At 38.9% G+C, this 20725-nt stretch overlaps 1 protein-coding gene across 18 annotated transcripts in view; it reads right to left on the reverse strand.

Moving 5' to 3' along the window:
• Nucleotides 1–102: 102 nt before the first annotated feature.
• obscnb (obscurin, cytoskeletal calmodulin and titin-interacting RhoGEF b) overlaps nt 103–20725 on the reverse strand; it is a 60720-nt gene continuing 40097 nt past the window's right edge. For 11 of the 18 annotated variants that reach the window (XM_079244029.1, XM_079244032.1, XM_079244025.1 and 8 more), the window contains 32 exons: nt 17555–17821; nt 17058–17333; nt 16652–16924; nt 16203–16493; nt 13588–14916; nt 13170–13451; nt 12951–13032; nt 12730–12854; nt 12450–12647; nt 12272–12304; nt 12066–12164; nt 11704–11922; nt 11530–11563; nt 11361–11413; nt 11116–11214; nt 9997–10053; nt 9056–9195; nt 8431–8631; nt 8264–8340; nt 8008–8178; nt 7207–7366; nt 6889–7005; nt 6588–6752; nt 6349–6507; nt 6073–6250; nt 5878–5991; nt 5598–5765; nt 5209–5311; nt 4987–5116; nt 3515–3608; nt 3280–3322; nt 103–2437 (listed from right to left, as the gene is read on the reverse strand). In XM_079244029.1, the coding sequence (XP_079100155.1) occupies nt 1321–2437; nt 3280–3322; nt 3515–3608; nt 4987–5116; nt 5209–5311; nt 5598–5765; nt 5878–5991; nt 6073–6250; nt 6349–6507; nt 6588–6752; nt 6889–7005; nt 7207–7366; nt 8008–8178; nt 8264–8340; nt 8431–8631; nt 9056–9195; nt 9997–10053; nt 11116–11214; nt 11361–11413; nt 11530–11563; nt 11704–11922; nt 12066–12164; nt 12272–12304; nt 12450–12647; nt 12730–12854; nt 12951–13032; nt 13170–13451; nt 13588–14916; nt 16203–16493; nt 16652–16924; nt 17058–17333; nt 17555–17821 (6854 nt within the window). In that variant the 3' untranslated portion in view covers nt 103–1320. Of the gene's footprint in view, nt 2438–3279; nt 3323–3514; nt 3609–4986; nt 5117–5208; nt 5312–5597; nt 5766–5877; nt 5992–6072; nt 6251–6348; nt 6508–6587; nt 6753–6888; nt 7006–7206; nt 7367–8007; nt 8179–8263; nt 8341–8430; nt 8632–9055; nt 9196–9996; nt 10054–11115; nt 11215–11360; nt 11414–11529; nt 11564–11703; nt 11923–12065; nt 12167–12271; nt 12305–12449; nt 12648–12729; nt 12855–12950; nt 13033–13169; nt 13452–13587; nt 14917–16202; nt 16494–16651; nt 16925–17057; nt 17334–17554; nt 17822–20725 lie in introns of those variants that run through there. The other 7 variants (XM_079244023.1, XM_079244022.1, XM_079244019.1 and 4 more) reach the window with 5 other exon arrangements.

Raw genomic sequence — 20725 nt, forward strand, 5'->3', positions numbered from 1 at the left:
ATATGTATGCATTGAAACTTTAATAATAAAAAAAAAGGCTTACAGTGCAAGACTGTCATTTCTGTACTATAGAAAGAAACTATAAAGGCAGGTTGAATCGAGTCTTTACAATACATTTATTTAATTCAACACTTTGTATTCAACCTAATTTAGTCCAAAACTACACATGTAAAGTACAAGCAATTACAGTCAGTTTGTGTTTTAATATCATTACATAACATTCTCCTCATAAATGGCATCTTTCAACAACACAAACACCACATACCTTTAAGGAGGAAGTTATTCTATTTACTTCTAACAGCTAATTAGAAGGTAGTAAGTTCTGGGTTTCAATACATTTCACACATATTTGTACTTGTGTAGGAGGTGATAGTTCAGGTCATTGTGGATAAACACATCTGCTTTAGAAGAGCAAATACATGCAGTCACTCATCTAAATAACTGCCACTTAATGCACCCCTGTGATCGCCTGTGAGTCATCAGGTATCTGCATTACACTGACAACATCATGTCTAAAAAACGAAGAAAATTCAGACAATTTGTGGCGAGAACATCTGCTGCATCTAAGATTTATTTGTAAAGCAGCTTATTAATTCACCTAACAAACAATCTATCAATAGAAGTGTTAGAGGAATCATTCAAACACCAATATTAGCTAAATATATGATCTGATTACACATCAGTCCTTCAACTACACTGAGTAATCTGACACATGATGTCAGCATCTTCTTTACGGTTATATTTCCTGTTAAAAGGAATCCAAGGCACTGTGAAACTCTACATTTCTTAAAGGTACAAAAGTACAGCTGATACAATAAAACACAACGTTATAGTAATTATTTGTTTAGAAATACAGCAAGGGTTTTGTTATTTCTTCAGTAAGGATAATGTCTTGATTAGTTGATTTTGGCAGGTTCGTGGTTTTATGATGGTACATATGCAACAAAAACGGGCAATAACTGATCAGTCATAAATTGTCACAAATTAATTTCCTTGATTTTTTTTTCTGCCTAAACTCCATAAAGCAAACATCACATAGCAGCTGAAAGAAGTGAATTAGATTGGATTCTGAGTAATGTGACATGATTATTTCCATAATTTATTGTTTTAAACAATTTTGACTGAAAACTATGTTGTGTCCAGCCATTTTGTCTGTAAAACAACTCACTTTTTCTGATTGGCTGCTTAAAAATGGAATGATTTGTCAAATGTAGCATCTATGTACCTCAGATATTAGGAGTTACCTTGTTTTTTAAATGATTTAAATAGTAAAGTAACTATTTAAGACTAAGTGGGTTTGTATTACCAAATTAAAAATGTTTACTGGTTCTGTTGGTGCTTGTCTCTAATTTGAAGAGTGACAGGGTTGCCAACTGATGTGTAACCGTAGGTCTGAGTGGACACTTTAGTTTTAAAGCTCTGCTGCCCGCCTTCGACTCTTTGCACTTCGGAACAGTATGAAGGCTTCACCTCCACCTTTACGTGGCTCACTTGGATTGGGATTTGCCTCTCAGTCCTGGGACGAGCTTCACCAGTCTGTGGGAAAGCAGATGGGAAAAAGTTGCTGGAAAGATGCTCCTTGAAGCGACCAAAGAATCCACTCCTCTGTCTCGGCACTACGTCAGGTTGCCCCACGTTGAGAAGCACTGGCTGTCCCACTGCGGAGCCGCCAATCTCCCTTTGGAGCACAGAGATCTCACAGGGCTTTTCATCAGCAACATGGTGGGTGTTGGAGGAGCCATAAGTCTCTCCTTCCTCTGGGATGTAATCCTCCAAGTCCTCCAGGGTTAAAACCCGATCTCCTTGTTTCAGGATCATGGCTTCCTGCTGTCTGAATGGATTATATTCATCAACTTCATCGGGTTCAAAGATAACCGTTTCTTGATCATCCAGGTCTTCAGTGTCTTGTCCAGTCGGCGTGAGGACAGACGAGAGCTCTTGTGGCTCTCCAGAAGCAGAACCAGAGGCAGAGGCAGAATGAGTTTCATCTTCCTCCCAGGACAATGGCTGGCTGCTGACGTCTCCCTGCAGCTGTGCCTGTGTTTGCTCCACCATCTTGTTGTTGGAATTGTTGGCATTTGGGTTTTCCATGGGAGACCTCTTGGATCTTGAAGGAGTGGCTGCTCGATCAGACCCTGCAGGTGAGATTCCTCTTCTCCTGGACAGCCTGGGAGACTTATTGACCTTATACTCAATGACTTCCTCGACTTCAACCCACCTGGGCCTGCTCTCCACTGCCCTGGCCTCCGCCCCTTCGGGTTCAGTAACATAAAGGGTTGGGATGGTGGTCTTTCTTGGGGTAGGCATCCTCCTTGGCCTGGTTGCCGGGGGCTCAGGAGTGGAAGTCTCAGAGCGGTGAGCACCAATAACAGACAAGCCAGGGGATCTGTGCCTCCTCATACGTGGGTTCTTCACCACAGTGGTAATAGTCTCCTCACTGAAATAAATGGAAGACTGCTGTCACTACTAGTACAACAAAGATCTGTCAAAAATATTATACTGGATGCAGATTTCACACATATCACTGAAGATGGAACACTTAAATTAACACTCATAAATTAACAATCAAACTGACTCAGCAATGGATCTAAAGAGGAAAAGGTGACTTTCCAAAACCTGCAATGTATACGGACTGAAACAAGCATCCAGACATACAGCTCCGTGTTCTGTGCATTGTTTGTAAAGTTATGATCTCTGCATATAGTTTTTTTTTTATGTTTTATATTGCATTTTTTCTCTTTAAGAAAATTTTACAGATATTTTCCCATGTCTAGCCACGATGAAAAGATGATTTCTCATCTGTTCCACTGCCTGATGTTTCTGTTTACTTTCCTGAAGGTACATATTTAATTTATTTGATTGCTTTTGATGTGGGAAATATAAATACGAGGGACTTCACTTGAAGTCTTGGATGCAAATGTCAGAGCCCTGTGATAAGCTGCACAGATAAAGTTGTCAGTAAAGACAGCACCCTAATGGAAACAGCCCCTCCTTATATCATCTTCGTGATAAAGCTCTCTTAGCATTCAGGCTTTAAATACTGCACAATGCAAATAGAACTACCACGCACAGAAATGTACTCCAAATTCAATTTTAGCTGATGTTATGTACTAACAGCTACATAAAGTCCACAACTACAGAGGCACACAAAAAAAAGATAAGGATTCACTATCTTGATGATTAACAAATAGTTAAATAAATATTCATAAATTGTTTAGGGGATGAGACAAGAGGAGACAGACATGCTTTATGCAGGGTGTAATTTAGGATCACACTTACATGATGATGGTTTTTCTTGGTATTTTAGTCTCTTGTTCAGTAACTACAAAAAAACAGAATAAGTTAAAAAAAACACAAAAATGCATTTCATTAATAACATTGCATTATTATGATAATTCAATCAATCAATCAATAAAAAACAATTAAATAAACAGACAAAATGATCTGTATATGCCAATCTTATACAAAAACTATAATGAGAAATACCTTGCAAGGATAAAGTCTGTTTCCTTACCTTCAATAGTGATGGCTTGCTCACCAGTACGAGCCACAGCGGAGGGGAGGACTAAATCAGCTGCACACTTGGCACTGCCCAGGCGGTTAGACAACTGGCAAAAGCAGGGTTATATTTTTAGACTACTAAATATGACTATCTGCTGCTAATTGATATCAAATATCTATCAAGTCCAAGTCACAAAAACAATGACCAAAATCAAATCTCCCCTTAATGACCTACAGTCATAAAGCAAAAATAGATTAAACCTTTAAAAGAAAAAAAAACAGAAAAAATCTTAAACTGCACATTTACAAAAGTATTCAGACCTTTTACTGTGGGGCTGCAAATCGGGGACATATTCACTCTTAATGTTTTGATTCCATGATAAAATTTAAGAACCTAAAATAGTTTTATCATCTTACCAGTGGTAGTAAGATAACATTGGTCATATTTGATTTTCCTCTACATGTCAGCCAAGAAATCAAGGGAACTCTGCAGACAATAAAACCACAGAGAGGCATAAATAAGGGCAATGATATAAGCCAATTCTAAAGTCTTTTGTTGTTTCTTGTCTCTGGAAGAGCAGTGGCTTCAAAAATGCAGAAGTTTGAAAACATCTGGGTTTTTCATAAAATGGAATAGTAGGTCAAACTGAGGAAACTAATGCAACTAACAAGTTGCTACTTCATCAAACTTTAAGAAATCCCCTATGGAGGGTTCAGCAGAAGGATAGGCAGGTGACCGTTTCAGCAGTACTCCATAACGTTGCTATAGGTCAGTATGACTCCATTATTTTGCTGTTTCTATGTAACATCGCTGTAAGTCAGTATGACTTATAGCGATGCTTATAGAAGCAGCAAAATAAAGCAGCAGCAAAATAAAGGACATAATAGAGTTTTCCAGGGAGTATTAAAGGACTCAAGTAGCACCCAGGATCTGGTGCATATAATCCCACAGCCATGGCACCACTGGCAGGGACTGATTGACTGGTTGCAAATAAGGGGAAAAACAGTGGAGAGCTCAACAAAGAAAACTGACTGAAGCAAAAATTCACTTTTTAGAAAGGCAAAGCTTACAGTAAAAAAAATAGTCCTAGGTTTATTGGTTTCTAAAGATGGCACATACCAAAAGACGCCAGTTTCAATACATGTACAAATCATTTTAACCAAGCATGATAAGATCTAAAAGAGTAACTGGGATCAGTTTCTCAAAGCAGCCCATTGAGTACTAAAAGGATCAGAATACTTATGCAAATGACATGAAAAATAAAATAAAATCAATACATGTTCATGTTAAATAAATCAGAAAATGCTTTTTTTTTTTTTAATGTGGGTTTTCAGTGATGACTAATTTGAAAAATTTGACTAATTTTAAATTAAATTGACTATAATATTAGCTGCAAAGTTTCCAGTGAAACACACAATACCTATGATTTACTGTCTATATACTTAGATACAATATAGATATGGCACTGAGTAGTCTTGACAAACCTCACACTCGTAGTGTCCAAGGTCTCGCTCTGTCAGGTTTTTTATGACCAGAACCAGAACCCCACTGCGGACCTCACTGTAAGTCTGATACTTTTCCTGGTCTGTCAGCAGCCTGCCATCTTTAAACCACCTTCAACACATCCACAGTTAAAGAGCAAGAATGAATTTTCAAAGACAAAACCAAAAAAGCAACAGCAGCAAATGATAGTAAAACATTCGCACCTTATCTTGGGGCTGGGGGCACTTTGCATTATACAGGTGAACTGCGCATCATCACCGGCAACAAAGACGGCATTCTTCATTTTATTTACAAAACGAGGAGGAACTGCAACAAACATTTCAAAACAATTGACTGCTGTTTTCCACAACAACTTTAATTAGAAATATGTTTTTGATCAATCATTAAATTAGTGAAACTTGCATAGATCAACACTAGCTGTTGCTCAGGTGGTTGTTTGCAAAAACAAATGACAATGTTTTAAGTGACACTGAACTCTAAGATGCTCCCAATGGCAGGTAAGCCACTAGCATGGCAGCTTTGCAACCAATGGTGCGAGTCTGAGTGTGCAAGTGACAACTGAACTGTTGAACAGACATTAAAGTTCACTTACCTTGAACTGTCACTTTTCCAAGAGTGCTGGCATTGCCAGCTGAGCTCGTGGCAAAGCACATGTACTGGCCAGAGTCATCTGCAGTCATGTTGTCCAGGATCAGCGTGCAGGAGCCATCAGGGTCCTCAATAATGATGTGATGAGGATCTGCCTCTACGGCACGTCCATCTTCATCCAACAAGTACGGAAATGAATGAATAAAACGATCGTTCTGAGGCTAATTTCTCTGTGTATTGCAAGAGAGTACAGTTTAATAAAAAGCACTGAGCAAACGACTTACCCTTATACCATGTGACCACAGGTTTGGGCACTCCAGTGGCTCTACAGGCCAGTTTAACAGTCTGGCCTAACTCGGCGGTGCAGTTTGCCAAAATTTCTTCAAAATCAGGGGGACCTATTCAAAAAACAAATATATATCAACAATGTTTAAAAATGTGAGGTTGAAGAGATAGAAAAGATGGTGTCTTCGACTCACTCCATGCAGGCATGCTGAATCGTTGCTGCAGTTCTCTGAGGTCTCTCAGCCATGAGTTCTTGATGGTAACAGTTCGAGCCTGTAAAGTGTATTTTCTCACAGAGTCCTCTCGTTCATGCCAGATCTCAAACGCACGGTCATCTCCCTCCACCGTTTCATTCACGTCAATGTTATTCAGCTGCAATTGAATGAAGAGTAACACAAGCATTCTTCAGGCTGCTGAGTGTGTAAAATATAGAAGACAACAGTCATAAAGAAGTGATTATAGACAAACACCTTCATCATGTTCTTGAAAACATATGACTGTGTGTCAGTGTTGCTGTCTCTCTTGGGTTTGCAGATGATACAGTAGTTCTTAAAGAGGAAGACATGGCGGTGGTGACCTCTAGAGGACGTTCTAATTCCAGGAGCTCCCTCCCAGATTTGGAAAGGTCCCTGATGGAGGAAAAATAGAACATATAAATCACAGACAGCCTACAAAGTGTCTGATCACTACATATTCTAGTTATTATTACCTGTCTAATTGGTTCTCCAAGAACTTCCAGGGTAGCAGGATAGTTCTCAATCAGTGAGACATGATGGGTATTCTCAGAGCGCTGAGGGAGAGCAGACACCATTGCATACGCCTCTTCCAGAAGGCAGCAATTCTGGCCATTTCTTGCCTTGTTTCGAATGAGCTCCTGAACACGTTAAAAACAGAAATTTGAGCAAATCTAAAATCAGATGCCTTAAGCTTGTGAGTTTCACACATTTCCATTTGTTATGTAAAGAACTGATCTAACAAGACTGGTGAGTTTTGCTTGTTGTATGTGTCACCTTGAGTAGAGCTTTATACTTCTGAATCCTCTCCTGTGGCTGTTGGATGTAAGCATTTACACTTCGTACGGGGGGATCTGCAGGATCTCCATTTGTCTGCTCTTTCTCACTGTACTCCTGTAAAAAGATTAGAAGAAGAGTAGCTAGTGGTGAATCTGTTACTCACACAAATGTTTATGTATTTACATTGAAGCAACTACCTAAACAAAGACAGAGACAAGGCATGTAAATAGGATAAATATAGAAATTTGGGGCATTTGAAAATAAATTCCATGTAATTTCTGGCCAATAATAGAGCAGTAATAGTTGTGGTGTTACCTTAAAGAAATGGTGGACAGTCTTGTCACTGACAGCTGATTCCGCCTGACTTTGACCTACAAGATACTGGAGGTATTTCTCAAAGCCCTCTTTGTTCCTCAGGAAGCACATGGCAATGTCATCATCGGTGTCGCACTCATTCAGCTTTGGAAGGAAAGCCCTACGTAACAAAATAGGAAGAAACTGATGAATAACAATGAAAGCTGGAGTATGTAGTCTTCCACAGGGCCTTTTTTTTTTACTCTGGGTGAAGTGGTTCCTCGTCCTGATAGTATTCTATATATTTTGTAATCTTGGTTTATTTGCCCCCTCCCGCTAAACAGCTGAGAATGAGAAAATTGTTGTTGGAAAAGGCTGCAAACTAGAAAAGCACTCGGAGAGCGCAAAACTCCCTCAAGGCCTTTAAAAAGTTCCTGGACCCAAACGATGATCCGGATCGCCACCAAAATTAAATCAGTTCTTTTCACATTTCCAACAATTCCTGAAAATTTAATTAAAATCCATCCATAACCTTATGAGTTATCTTGAACACAAACAGATAAACACCAGTAAAAACATAACCTCCTGGTAAGAAAAAAGCTTTGGATCACGCAAGGAGCAAAACCAGAGGGGGAGGAACCAAGACAGGGTGCCACTTTCAAATCTTGCTAGCTCCCCAACATTACCTACCCCAGCTTGAATAGTCCCACTAATAGTACTAATTAATATCACTATTTCATTGAGGAACTATGCAAATGTGCTTTGTAATTTCTGGATGAAAACATCTGGCATAAATGGCTTATAATTAAGATGTGGACTTACTTGCTATGGAAGGTCTTTATATCATCAATGTTCCTAAAAATCACTTCCTTCTGGCCAGAGACATCAGGTGGTGCATCAGGGCTGTCAGCATGCTTCAGGTGGTGGGAGGTGAAGAAATTTACCTCCTTAACAAACTCTGATTCTCCATTTATCAAGTCCTGGATCAGTTGGCTAGAGGCATGAAATATTCATTTGTTATGATGGGACTTTTTGGTTATGGTGCATATTTTTTTGACTGCAGATGTGCAGTACTTACAATAATTTCCTCTTGTATTCTCCCTCTGACATCTCCTCTACACTTGTTTCTGGTAGGTCCCCCGTCTCAGCAGAAAGCTACAACGTGCATTTTTAAAGAGACATCAAGAAACAAAGTTGCATATCAAAATGTGTGCATCCTGCTTATGTTACAGTCTTAAGACATACCTTGATTTTTTTGTCCAGGTAAGCAGGCGATACCCAGCCTTGCCGGGATGGTGTCATTTTAGTAGGTTTGGTCCGAACTAACCACTTGAGTGGATGAGCTGAGTCCAAAACCTCAACATACTGCCCTTCTTTCAGAGAGATGGAATCTTTGCTTGCAATGGTGGGGTTGTAATCAGCTGTTGCCACATAAATGTCAAACATCTAAAAAGATGTAAAACACATTAATGACATAATAATAAATGATAAATTTTAGTTACTTTAAACTGTTCTTCCTAGCACTATCTTTTGTTTTCATATAATTATACTCCAGCTTAACTGTCACTGTTTTTATTTTTAAGTTGTGCTCAAGATTTATTCCTAAATATATATGAACAAACATGAACACACAAACATAAGATCAACTATAGAATTGAGACAACAAACAACTACAGAAAAATAAAATGTTGTTGACTGTAATTAACTAAATTAAACAATCTCGGTTAGTTTTTTTGTCCAGCATATCCATGATTCACTTAGGCTTTTATCACTAAACCTTTTTTTTTTTATAATGATTAGTTTATGACAACTTACGATCTGCATATTCTTGAGCACACCAAACTACACTTATCAGTTCTATATGTCTCACCTCTCCTCTGGCATCCCCTTCATCAGACTCTGAGGAGGAGTCAGCAATGAGGGAGGGAGGGCGAGAGCGGCCATGATGAGGTGATGCGGAGGGGGTTTTGGTCTCGTCATCGCTGTCAGCTCCTGGGACACGTAATGAAGCTGAGGCAGCAAAGACATAAAGTTAGGACAGTTTGCTCATGCAAAGTCCCAGACAATTTTATGTTTATGCAATCTGTTGAAATTTAAAAAGCTTCATCACTGTTACACGGTACAAAACAACAGCAAGGTCAATATAAAATAAAAGAATAATTGAAAGAATAATTTTTTTGGCTGAAATCCTTGGAGCAGTTTTTAGCATCTCTCCATTCAGTTTGCTAAATTCCATTTGGCAAAGCAGCACAAGATGGCTTAAATTCACATCTCAAGCAGTTGATTGTAGTCTGGTAATGTCATAATTGCCTGGTGACATAATTTAAGAGTTTTGCTCTAAGGTATTAGGTACTTTTGAGATAAAAGAAACACACACACACACACACACACACACAAACACTCACAAAATCTGCAATAATTTAATACCTATGCTTGTATACATTTAACATTAGTGGCAACATGCAAGTAGATAGTGCTTTTTTTTAGCTGTCAACATACAGCATACATACAGAGAGCATGTGTTCTAGCTGTAAGCCAGGAAGACTTGATATGTCACTGCAAAAGCAATTTGAAAACCCACTAAAAAGTTGCAGGAACACTCATACGACATATAGAGGAGAACCAACATGATGAAAATGATTTTAAATATTACATTTATATGGGAAAACAAAGGTAAACAAATATGAATCAACCTAAATGTGAGATATGTGTTTTAATCATGTGAGGCAACATTGTTTTATGAAACCACTGCTAGAAAAATGTGTAAAAAATCTATCATAACTGTGATGCTGATGCACTTGGGATACATACTGGTAGTTTTGGGCCAAGATTTCATCCACTGGAGCACTTCATGATTCTGTAAACTGTCTGAATAACAAATTAATATTTGGATGAGAATTTAATTGTTGGGACTGATAAAATGATGGGTGTAAAAGTGGTTAGGAAATTATGTCTGTGTGAAGAAATGAGAGGTTTTTCATTCATTCACTTATTAACAGAACAAAGCAAAGCCTTAGCAGAGGGGATGGGGACACAAGGCCGGCAGATCTTTAGTCCAACCACATGCAACCACAAATGGTTTAAAAAACTGGGTAAAGGTGTCAACACTGGAAACACCGGGTACTGTTATTGTTTGTTCTGAATGAACATTAATATATATTATATTAAAATATAATATATTTTAAAGGTCAGTTGACTTTAATGACTGTGTCTGATTCAAAATGTGTCATCATGTTAGTTCGATAGTAGCATACATGATGACAATGATACATAATATTTTACATTGCAAAACATTTGTAATAAATCTGAATCACACCTACACACCACAGCTGGATCATCTGAACAAAAAATGTAGAGTTTTCAGAATTTCTTTGTCTTATTTATCTTCAATGGTTTGAAGTTATTCTGTTGGTAAAACTAGACAATAATACACCAAAACAATGTCACCAAACTAAGACAAAGTACTGTAATTTCAGGGTTATAAACCTGTATTTTATTCCACATTATTTGAACCCTGCGGCTTAAACAATGATGTGGCTAGTTTATGGATTTTTACTGGCTAACGAGTCATTTGGAGCTTCATGCACACACCCTCACCATGGAAAACACGTAAAAAATGCAGCCTTTAGGTTCAAGGCGATCAATGTGGCTGTTGAAGAAGGAAAAAAAACTGCTGCACACTTGGCAAATGTGTGGATTACATTCAGGTGCGGCTAATATCCAGGTCCACTCTTTAGCCCGGACGTTACAAAAGTAGTATTGTTTTACATTGATATAAACATTGTCTTGATTTAGCAACTTTCACTCTGAAATACATACTGCATAGCTTTTAACATTTCTTAAGTAGATAGTTGAATGTAATTAGAAGGTTTTTTGCTGTTGCTGTTTTTTTTTTTTTCATATTAGAAGAACCATCCTTGGCATTCTTACCTTGGGTGATTTTTGCCGATACCATTTCAGTGATCTGAGACGTGAGTTTCATCAGGAATTCTTCTGTACCTACTTCACCCAAATAGGGGATTTTACTCTCTTCAGATATGAAAAATAAAGGAAAGAAAACCACACATATGACAGCATTTGTTTTTAGTAATGAAATCCAATAAATGGCAGACCATGAAACTTAAACACATAAGAATAGACATATGTTGTTTTTGTTTGTTTGTTTGGTTTTTTACCTTTTCCTCTGCCAGCCTCTTCTTCTGGAGGACTGACTGTAATCCCAAGAACCCTGAGAAGAATTAAATGTTGAAATTTAGTAGAAATTACTTGCATGCAGTTACTTTTCCATGATGTATACATGCAATATAATGTGATTTGAAATATATATTTCATGTTCAGACTTACTCTGATGGCATGGTCTCTTTCTTTGGTTGTGGTGCTGTGGAGAAGGTGGGAAGGAGCACATTAATACAGTTGTGCTCAAACTAGGTGACATTCTTCAAAGCTTTTCTAGTTAAGGGCTCGAGTATTTAACAATTAAATTCAGACACAAACTTGATATATGAATGTTAAGCTTACAGTCATCCACCTCGAGGCGGGCAGTGCAAATGGACTGCCCCGCTCTGTTTGCAGCAATACAAGTGTAGGTGCCAGTGTACTCTGCACCCACATCCATCAGGATGAGGCTGTGTTGGCGCCCAGAGCTTGCCATTTTGTAGCCCTTAGTATCAGGCTTGATCCACAAGACATCCTCCAATGATTTCTCCTTTAGCCAAGACACCATAGGAGTTGGAGATCCTAAAAAAGTTAAAAAAAAAAAAAATTGTACTTGTACTAAACAACGGCTGACGTGTAGGAAGTCGGCTCTGGACTTGTCAGAATACAAAATTTAACAGGAGTTTGGTGGTTTAGGATTATTACAGCGAGAGATTTTAACATACCTTCTACTTTAACAGACAGAGTGATGCTTGCTCCTTGTTTCACCTTCCTGTTGCTGAACCTCTCCAGGAAGCGAGGTGGCACTAGTGGTTCCTTGGTGTCTGTTTAAACAGAGAGCGACATAAGACCAGAGATAATTACAGCATACATGACATTTACTAAACCACATATACTGTAATATCAAGTTGATAAATAAATGTGAAGTTACCTTTTTTGTCTTGTGGAATAATCTCGCCTGGATCTGTCAGAAAACATGGTCATTTCTTAATTTTTAACCATATCATCTTCAGTTTTTAATTATTTTACAGATGGTACCATAAGGACAGTAACATTATTTTATAGATAGTCATTAAGTTATTTTTGCATCCAGGCTGCTGAATACCTACTCAGTACTATCAGCCGAGCAGAGGAGTAAGCTGAACCAGCTGCATTACTGATGTAAGCAGAGTACTCCCCCATATCCTCTCTTGTCACTTCCAAGATTTCCACCCCATGAACATCTCTCTTTGCTGATAACAGAATCCTGTCTGATGGTCGTAGAGGTTGGCCATCTTTGAACCAGTACACTCTGGGTTTGGGAAAACCTAAAAAGCCAAAAAAAGATAAACATACATCATGTGGTATATTGCTTGATCTTGGCATGGCACGTTTAACTGATAAACTTACCCTTAACTTTGAGTTGCATCTTAGCAATAGGAGAACCTGGACTAACGTGAACATCGTGAAGCTCGTCCACAACCTGCGGGAGTTGATCATCCTCAGCCACAGACTCAAAGGTCTCAGTTTCCCTACTTTTTTAATGAGAAGAGTGGATAAAAAAAATCAAAAGTTAATATCTGCAACTACTGTGTAACTATGAAATATATAATTCACTAAAGCTAATTCACCTGGATGCATAGCCCTTGGCACTGACATAGGAGGACGTCTCAGTGGCATCGGCCGCAGTGTCATAATCTGAGCTGCAAGACACTGATGAAAGGTTTTGTGTATATTATTAGAATGCTAAATGAAATCAAGCATATGTTTGTGTACTCTTGTACCTTTGGATATTAAGTTTGTTCCACCGCTCAAACACAAATTTGTGCAAATAATTCATGTTCACTTACTATCAACTCTGAGTTCAGCTTTAGTGGCAGCAATGCCACTATTGTTTTCAGCTGTGCAGCGATAGACACCCATGTCAGTGGGCAACACTGAGGTGATGATGAGTTGATGGCAGCCTTCTTGGTCCTCATTAATCATGTAATGGTCATTCTCCTCCAGCAGTTTGCCATCCTTATACCAGCGAACAGTTGGAGGAGGCTTCCCAATCACAACACAGTCGAAGCTGACGGGATAACCGTCTGGAACATCCTGATTTTGCAGCTCTGTCAAGAAGACTGGTGCAGCTGGGCACAAAGAACAAATCGTTTAATAATAAAATATATAGATATATTAATGACCAAATATGCTTGGATACTGACTTAGCATAATTACACAAATGAAATATAATGATTAGAACTGCTATTCCCATTTGTTTCATACCAGGAGCTCCAGTCATAAAAGCAGGAGGCTGTCTGTCTTGTGTGGGGGTCTGCGTGCCATCTTGGATGTAGCCCATCTTTTTAATTCGTAGCTCCACTTTCGGAAGGCCAGCTGGTATTATGGCCGTCTCTACAGGGACTCCATGGATTGTAAACATCTCCTGGAATCTCTTTGAGGCAACCTCAGCCTCGCTCCGTGAATCGAAGCGAATGTAGATGTAATTGTCATCCTCACGGTAAGAATGTGGATCTGGATAGTGCAAGTCACCTTCATCTGCACTGACAAATGATTCTTCCTCAACATCTGGTGGGAGACGTGTACGCAGAAGCCGCCTCAGGCGCTTGCTTGCCTGCCTCAGTGACTCATCCATCTCACTACCAGATGAGCTCTCAGGCTCACTGTCTGCACTGTAACCCACTGTCAGTGGCCGTCGCCCTGACGATTCTCTCACTGTTCCCACTGTCACTTTGGCACTGTGAGAAGCTACGCCAAACTTGTTGGTGACCTCACAAGTATAAACCCCTGTGTCTTTGGTGGTGATGGAAGTAATAACAAGAGAGCAGGTTCCATCATTGTAAATATCAATATGATGATGCTTGCCATCCGTCAGTGGCTCCCCATCTTTCATCCAACATACTTTATCAGGTTTGCTCTCTGTCACACATTCCAGATGTATGGTGCCATTAGGTTCTGTGGTCTGGTCTTTGAAGGCCTCTTTGAAGACAGGGCACATGTCCTTCCGAGCCTTATAACCTTTGAAGGCAGCTTGAATCTTAATGGCAGCATCCCTAAGCTCAGGTTCATCCTCTTTACTGATCTCCATAACACTGCTTTCCTGTGTGGATTTTTGCTTTTCTTCCACTTGTTCAAGTACAGTTGTTTTTACTTCAGTCTGCTGCACTATTTTCTGCTCTGACATCTGGAAATGTGCAAAGAACTTGTCAGTGGTGAGAGTCTCTGTCGCATTGGTTTCTGTGACAGCAGTCTCACTACTCGCTTTGAGGTAGGACACAAGTGTTGATCCCCCAGAAACAGTCTTATCTTCCAAGCTGATGGACTGCTTGGATTCTGTCTGCTTCTTAGACACAGTGACGTTCTCATTCTCAGCTGATGTCATTTCCACTTTCTCTGATAATATAAGCTCATTCTGTCCTTTTTTGTTTTGGCCACCTTTATCTTCTTCAGTTGTTTCAGAGATGGAGTCCAGAGTAGGCTCTCGACTCATACGCCGCTTCTTGGCTGATGCCTCCCAGAGCTCATGGAGATCACCTTCTTCAGCAGCTTCAGGAGGCAGACTGGGCTGTCCAAGTACCTCTGCCTGTTTTAAATCTATAAATATGATGGGATAAAAGTTATGCTCAGCTGGTCAATGATCTAAACTAAGATTGTAATTGTTCAGGAACTCTACAGATTAGATTTGTCCATGCAGTTTGTAAGGAGAAGTCTTAGATTTTGGTAACGTAAGAAGGCTAATTACATCTCAGCTCGCTGTGCAAATTAAATGATAAATGAACTATTTCTAATAAAATTAGCAAACTTTCTTTTCAGTTTGTAAAGGCATACTGCATCACTTGCTGCATTACCTATCACTGCAAAAACTGAAATCTAAGTAAGATTAAAAATCTTGAATTGAGTACACATATGCTTATTTTTTTAAAGGTAAGATAATTCTTAGTTTTTATGGTAGAGAATTCTTCTTGTTTTAAGAGTATTTTTTACTTGCTTTGGGAAGTCTTGACAAGCCAAATTTCCTTGTTCTGTTGGAAGATAATGGGTCTTATTTTAAGCAACATTTACCTAATTTTTGTATATTTTTTCTTGTTTTTTAAGACTGAGTTTTTGCAGTGTAATCTTTTCAACTGGAGCTCAAACCTGTTTATTTTTTGTTCCATGAGCACAACAATGTAAACATTAACACATCTTTTGACAGTACCTCTTCGGTTCACAACCAGGAAAAACAAAGAATTTTCCTACCAATGCAAATGTTGTGTGGCCCAAACAATTTGGGTTTGGTTTAATCTGTAATCTTGATAACTAAAACACAGACAAAACTAAAAATTAAAAACAAACAAAAAAAAAAATCTTTGACTAATTTGTGGCTACATATTTAATAAGAAAACAAGGTACTTATAGTTGTAAAAATTTTTCAATTTTGTTAACATATAACAAGCTGGAATAACCAGTCCTTGGTTGCTGGCATTAAAGTGGAAAATGATAGATAGATGATAGATAAGGAAGGATAGAATAAACTTGGCCTTCTTGGGAGAATATAATGGTAGGGGAAATACTGTAAAAATGTCAAACTTCAGTCCTAAAGAGCTGCTGTCCTGGAGGTTTTAGATGTTTTCCTGCTCAAACATACCAGATTTGAATTAAATGGCTCTAACTGCTTGTTAAGTTCTGCACAATAATGCATAAATGTTAGTCAGGTATGTTTAGACATGAAAAAAATCTAACATTACTCTGGCCCTCAAGGACCAGTGTTTGGTACCTCTTGGCTATGGTTAGCCCAAAGGTGTCAATGCTGAAAAAATATGTGAAACTACAACCCAAAAAAACAACATTCTCTGAATGAATAATATGCAAATATGCAACTAAATTACAAGCCCACTCACCAAGCTGCACAGTCAGAGGGAGTTCAACGGGCTCTCCAGTCCCAGCTCGGTTAATGGCAGCGACTCTGAACCTGTACCCATTCCCTGGGATGAGATTTTGAATCACAAATTCTGTGTTGCACACAGGTTCAGAATGGCATGGAAGCCATAAGGCGCTGTCAACTAGTCGCATCTCCACTCTGTAGCCCAAAATGGGACTTCCACCATCGTGAAGAGGTGTAAACCAAGAGAGAGTAACAGATTCTGTAGTCTTACTTAACACCTCTGGTTCCTCAGGAGGATCAGGTATAGCTGTTGGTATGAACACAACAGATGCTGCAGTGATCTTATGGACACTTCTAGACTGTATTCAAAATTGTAAAATCAAAATACTCAAAGAATAAAAAAGAAAAAAGAAAGAAGTTAGAAATAGCTCTGTATTCTAATCAAGCTGCTTATCAAACACTTACTGATAACGGAAAGTTTAGCCAGAGAAAGAGCATCCCTAGCAGCAAATGTAATTTCCTGCTGGGGCATGATGGGGGCCTGTCTCAGGACGAGGTGATAAGAACCGCCATCGGCTCTCATGGCCCAGAGGTCACTGGGCTTGAGTTCGACTCCATTAGCATACCAGGCTACTTCAGATGCAGGAACTGGCTCTGTCAGCTTAACGCAAAACTCAACCTTCTCTCCCACCGAAGCCACTTTGTCTTCCAAACCCTTCACAATGTCCAACTTCCAGGCTTATGAGAGACAATTCACAACATGACAAGCAACACGCTTCATTTGAAATGGATGAAATAGTGATGCATCACTGAAGCAAGACCACACTGAAAGCAACCTCAAGGTCTTATGTTTTGCATTTAGATTGCTCACCTTTCACACTGAGCTGAGCAGACGTGGAAGCTGTACCAGCTTTAAAGGTCACTCTGCAACTGTCTTCAACACGGAGCTCTTTCAACAAGAGCAAATGGCGAAGACCACTCTCAAATGACACAATCTCAGTCTTCGGGGATTCTTTGACTGGTTTCTCGTCAATAAGCCAGCAGCAATCTTTGCTCTCAGGACGAGAAAGGGCACACTCAAATAGCGCGTCACCTCCATCAAAGGTTTCAACATTCTCCAGGCCTTGAACAATGCGAATGGGTTTGGCTATGGAAAGAGTTGGAAAATAAAGAAAAAAGGGAGGAACATTAAAAAGAACTGAAACAGTAATTTAACAAAAAGTCAAACAGTTTAAGCTTTGGTCAATAGTGGCTGCAAAGTTGGGTATAATCAATAAAACACCAGTTAATTTGACCGAACAGTTTGTTGTGAGATAAGAGAGGATATTCTCCAAGCTTGGGGCTTTTTCCATGTGGAGGATATCTCACCTTCCACATGAAGTGAAGCAACCACGCAGGTCCCTTCTGCCTCACAGGAGTATGAGCCCGTGTCCTCAGCAGTAACGCAGTTAATGTACAATCGTGCCACATTCCAGTCCTGCTCCACTACCATCCTTCGGCCATCAGGCTGCAAAGGCTGCCCATCTTTCCTCCACTGAGCCTTGACTGGCCTTGAGTACTGGCAGATGAACTCAGCCGGTTGATTTTCAACGACACGAAGGTCCTTCATTTCGCTCACAACTTCAACTATCGGATCTGAGATCGGGTCGGGGGGGGTCATACAGTCAAAAACTGACGAAAAGACGAAAGTGCAACTTTGACATGCCAAACGACATATGGGCTTAATAACCCCCCAAAACTTCTGCAAGTGATAAATAAAATTTGTGCGACTGCTGTGTAACATTTTACTGATTTTACAGTGCACATTTTGTATTGTGTAAAACTGGCTAAATACAATCTTTTGTGACCAGTGCACTGAATTGTGTGAGCTCTCAGAGGGTTAAAAAGTCCAAAAGTCAGGTTTCATAGTAATGGTCACAACCAAGAACAAGGTGGTCCTTGCAGTGTTTATGAGAGGAACGGGTAATAAGTGGACAGAATGTCAATGTCAAACTCGTGGTAGGTGAGAAGAGTTAGAAGTTTTAATGCTTAGGAGCAAGGGAGGTGAAAGGAGCGTGAGCATTGAGAGCAGCTGGCCAGCATGGATGGGTGGAGCAGCACTTTCTTTCACACATTTGTTGACTTTGAGGATAACTTTGTCATTATAAAAAAAAAATTCTTCAGAATTCAAATGAAGCCCTATTATATTATTTTGTTATAGCTGAATCCCAAATAAGAATTGATCATTATTTATTTTACCTTGGGGGATACAGACATTTAGGGCTGCAGAGTTAACTATATAATAATCACGATCATGCTTTTTGGCTGTTCACACTACGAGAGTACCTACCTGAAAACATCAAATCAATCTATCCCATAATGCAGATGCTTGTTTTGAACATCTTTCTTTTAATTGCGCTCAACATTCTTGAATTCACAATCAAGTGTATATTTACTGTGTAATAAAATTAACTATCAACATGAACAGCCAAGGATTATTACACTATGTAGACTAGAGGCCAAACAGGACTTCTATTATGGCTTAACATGTAAAAATATAAAATGAATGGCTTTAGATTCATCAAATACACTTGAGCTAACAAGTTAGTTACTTATTGCATCCACAAGGAACAGTACCAACAGTAATATAATGTATTCAGACCAAAAGCACCATTCAGCATCGCCACCATAAATCCTACCGAAAGATTGACAAATACATCAGGGACAGATCAGGGATGGTCCAAATCAACCAAGTGACTTTTCCTGCAGTATAGATAAGTTTTTTTTTTTTTACAAACAGCAGTTCTGCCTAAATTATGACTAATTTGAATGTAAAATACACTGTACATTGCACTTAATAGTTGTCCATTATAAAACTTCTGTTTGCTGCACTTCAGTGTTTTCCCATACTGTCTAGTCACCTCATTCTTTAACTTTGTAATGAGAAGTCCTGAGGCCGGTACTATGAAGTGGGATTAACGTATCCTGGACACTTGGGTTGACTTACACAGACCTTCACAATCCTGAAAAGCGTTAAAACAAAACTGGTTATCAACTAAGTAATTCAACTCTGGCCTGGGGTTTTTCCATCTTGTTCAGTGCACATTCACATGAAAGGGGTAGTGTTTGCAGCATCTGTATAATCAGAGATGTGGAGAAATCCTGCAGAGCAGCTACTTTACCATGACGGAGAACACAATCATTCAAAAATACAAAGTATACAAACACATCACCCAGCCCAAAAGCAACACTGCTGCTGCAGCAAAAACCGAGATATTGGCAGAGCACTGCACTCTATCAATGTGTAAATTCTTGAGATTATATTACTTTTATTCATCCGATAAATAAACAGACAGAAGTCTGATCAATCAATTTAACTTCATTACAGCACAGACATTCAGACAGAGTGCTTATTCAGTGCCCTTCTTTTCTTTCATATATTCCCTTCAATTTTTTTTAAGCTCAGTACGCTCAGTACCCCAGGAAGAGTAGCTGCAGTTTTGCTGCAGCTAATGGCGATCCAGTTAAAAACAATAAATGAAAAACAATAAACCCTGTGTGTTTTCTGTTTTCTTTTGGAATATTAATACCTCACAGTTATGGCAGATTACTTACATTAATTCATTGTTCCGTAATTATGTCATTTGTGACCATTATCATTAACTTCATTATTTCAGATGCAACCATCATGGAGCTTAGTGGACTTGACAAAATCAAGAACAAGTACAAAAACATAATTCAAAGTGGTCAGGCGTCAGGCTTTAATTCTTCTTCAAAAGGGTTGCATCCATCCCAGAACACTCTTTCTCTTCTAAGTGTGTCACACGATACGTGCATCAACATCATCAGAAAGGGTTAACCATTTTCCTAGAGAACTGATTGGTCAGGAGGTGGTGCTCGTTAATCTCCGATCCAGCATTTAACCTGTTCTAGAGCCGGTTAGCCGTTCCGCGTGTTACCATGATGAGTTAACCTGGTAAGAAGTGAACGAACTTAAAAAACATTTAACCCTGAAGTTACTTAGATAAGAGAAAATCCAGCTTTGTTATTTAAGTGTCTGGTCAAAGGATTTTTTTTGCATTCTACATTCAAACCAACTAGTCAGATCCCTGTTCTTAATATTTGTTTCTCCAATCCAACTTTCCAGACTGACTTGTACACAACCCGTCTTCTCCCACATCCCTACCCATTCACAACCAACATCTAAACTTCATAAGGGGTCCTATCATCTCTCTCTCTTTCATACACATCACTGCTCCACCAAGATGAAGCATCAGTATCTGATCTGCAATTTTTTTTTTTTTTTTTTCAAATTCAGCACTTAAAAAATTTGGTTATATCTTTCAATAATAAATGTTTTTTTAATACAATAATGTAGGAGTGATAAATTAGTTGTCAGTGTACGGAATAAGATATAACCAACTTTAAACATGGCATGGATCGCAAATGAACCAATGTCTAAAGCGTTTTTTTCCTCAGTTCACTTTTACAAACTTAAACTTGGAGAAATCTACCTTTATTTTCTTAATGCAACTTACCGTAAAACTCGCTTATATTTTT

The sequence above is a fragment of the Telmatherina bonti genome (genome assembly GCF_933228915.1).
Source record: "Telmatherina bonti genome assembly, chromosome: 7".
Classification (NCBI taxonomy): Eukaryota; Metazoa; Chordata; class Actinopteri; order Atheriniformes; family Telmatherinidae; genus Telmatherina; species Telmatherina bonti.